At 41.1% G+C, this 2179-nt stretch overlaps 1 protein-coding gene across 1 annotated transcript in view; it reads left to right on the top strand.

Annotated features, from left to right (window-relative positions):
- The window catches only part of LOC103906497 (poly [ADP-ribose] polymerase 12), a 20955-nt gene extending 20193 nt beyond the window's left edge, over positions 1–762 (top strand). Inside the window, exon 12 of the mRNA XM_009288413.1 lies at positions 431–762. Within this exon, the coding sequence (XP_009286688.1) occupies positions 431–705 (275 nt within the window). The 3' untranslated portion in view covers positions 706–762. The remainder of the gene's footprint in view (positions 1–430) is intronic.
- Positions 763–2179: the final 1417 nt, after the last annotated feature.

The following is a 2179-nucleotide window of genomic DNA, read 5'->3' as shown; positions in this document are numbered from 1 at the left end:
GCTGAGGGTGCACTCGATCCCACTGTCTGTGTCATTGATGAAGATATTAAACATTACTGGTCCCAGTACGGACCCCTGCGGGACGCCACTTGTTCTAATGAATATTACTAGCCTCTGTCGGGAGAGGGACTTGGGTGAGATTGGGGAAAGTGGACACCTAGGGTCAGGAGGAAATCTTTTTGAGGAATATGATAACATTTAAAACATTACTTGTGTGGCTTTTTAATATGTGTGCTGTGAAAAATAAAAGTGTAGGTAATACATAGTGGTCATTTTCACTAAGAAGGATGTACAGGATAAGTGAAGGCTTTGGAAAGGCCGTTCATGAACTGCTTAATGGATTTGTTTATGAATTTGCTTTCACACTGTATCACTTCCTTCCCTGCAATTTTGGTGTGTTACCAACTCTGTCTTGGTGTCTCTTCTGCAGGAAGCTATTTTGCAAGGGATGCATCTTATTCTGACAACTACTGCAGAGAAGACTCATACACCAAGACCATGTTTCTGGCACGGGTGCTGGTGGGGGAGTTCACTCTTGGTAGTCCTTCTTATGTTCGGCCTCCCTTGAAGGACAACCAAAACTTCTACGACAGTTGTGTGAATAGCTCTTCAAACCCTTCTATCTTTGTCATCTTTGAGAAGCAGCAGATTTATCCAGAGTATCTCATAGAATACATTCACCAGGCATTGGCAAAAATGCTATAGCAGCAAAACCTGTCATCATTATGTTTAGCTGGTATAAACATTTTTTTTTTAGTATTGGCTTAAGAGAGAAAAAGTGATTTTTAGAAGTTGTGTAATTGGGTAGGTGAGTGTTCAGAAACATTTATTCTCTATCCTTTCTGTGCAATAGAAAACAAGGGGTAAAAAGACACAAGTGATGTCTTAGAATTCTTAAAATCCTGTGTCTGTCTCCTATTCTTTAACAGGTATTATGTTTCCCTGCATTACTAGAGACTTTTATAAATTTATTAGATGAATTCACTGATGGTTTTAACATGAGGATTGGCTATGACTGCCAAGTTTAAACAATATTTAGTTATAATTGTTTCAGGATAGATCTTTACACATGCTCGTTCATCAGAGGCTGTCTCCTTCTACCTGTTTATCTTTTAACTCAAAATTTGATAAAACCTGCTTTTTTTAATAATCTGTCTCCTGTAACAGTAGACATTCAAGTGATTGCAAATGAGACTGTACAATCTCTGTCTCTGTGCTCAACTCATTGCATAAATTCTTAGCAGCACTGGTTTTTGTCCCTACTTAATCTTCACCAACAAAGCCTCAAAAATTAAACTTTGTTGTTGAAAAGGAACAGAGACTTATTTTCACTTGTTAATTTTCTCATTTAAAAGAAGTACCAAAGACATGAAGCACAGCAGGCGTTGCCTGGTGCTGTGCTACTCAGTTGACTTACTCTATCAAATAAATGCTGTATTTTAGGTCTGTGAGAACACAAGTTTTTCATGACTTTCCCTGTGAGAGAGTGCGTGCTGGCAGGTGCCAGAGCAGGGGGGGAGAAGAGGAGGCAACTCACCCTGTCACTTAAGAATATCATACTTAGGAGTGAAATACACTGCTTGCACTGCTTGATTAGCAATACCCTGTTTCTGTGGAGCAACTTTATGGTTCTCTTACAGCTGTTGGGAAGGACAGTGAGTGACTGTCTCTCGTTAGGTGTACTGCCCCTTTGGTTGCAGGAGATACCTTGATTATACAGGTAACCAGTGTATCTTTGGACTTTCTTGCAGGAAAAATGTGCGTACCTGGGGAGTAGTCTTCAGCCACAGAGCTGAAACCTTTAAAAATCTGAAGATTAAGTTGAATATTTAGTTGTTCCTAGCTGTGCTGGTTTTGGCTGGGATAGAGTTAATTTTCTTCACAGTAGCTAGTAGGGGGCTATGTTTTGGATTTGGGCTGGAAACACTGTTGATAATACAGCGATGTTTTAGTCACTGCTGAGCAGTGATGGCTGAACACCTGCCTGCCGACGGGAAGGAGTGAATGAATTCCTTGTTTTGCTTTGCCTGCGCTTTTGGCTTTTGCTTTACCTATTAAACTGCTCTTATCTCAATCCACGAGTTTTCTACCCTTCCGATTCTCTCCCCCTTCCCACTGGCGGGGAGTGAGCGAGTGGCTGTGTGGGGCTTAGTTGCCGGCTGGGGTTAAACCACGACAC

Source organism: Aptenodytes forsteri, unplaced genomic scaffold (assembly GCF_000699145.1).
Source record: "Aptenodytes forsteri isolate BGI_AS27 unplaced genomic scaffold, ASM69914v1 Scaffold56, whole genome shotgun sequence".
NCBI lineage: Eukaryota > Metazoa > Chordata > Aves > Sphenisciformes > Spheniscidae > Aptenodytes > Aptenodytes forsteri.
This window is presented reverse-complemented; position numbering and strand designations above follow the sequence as displayed.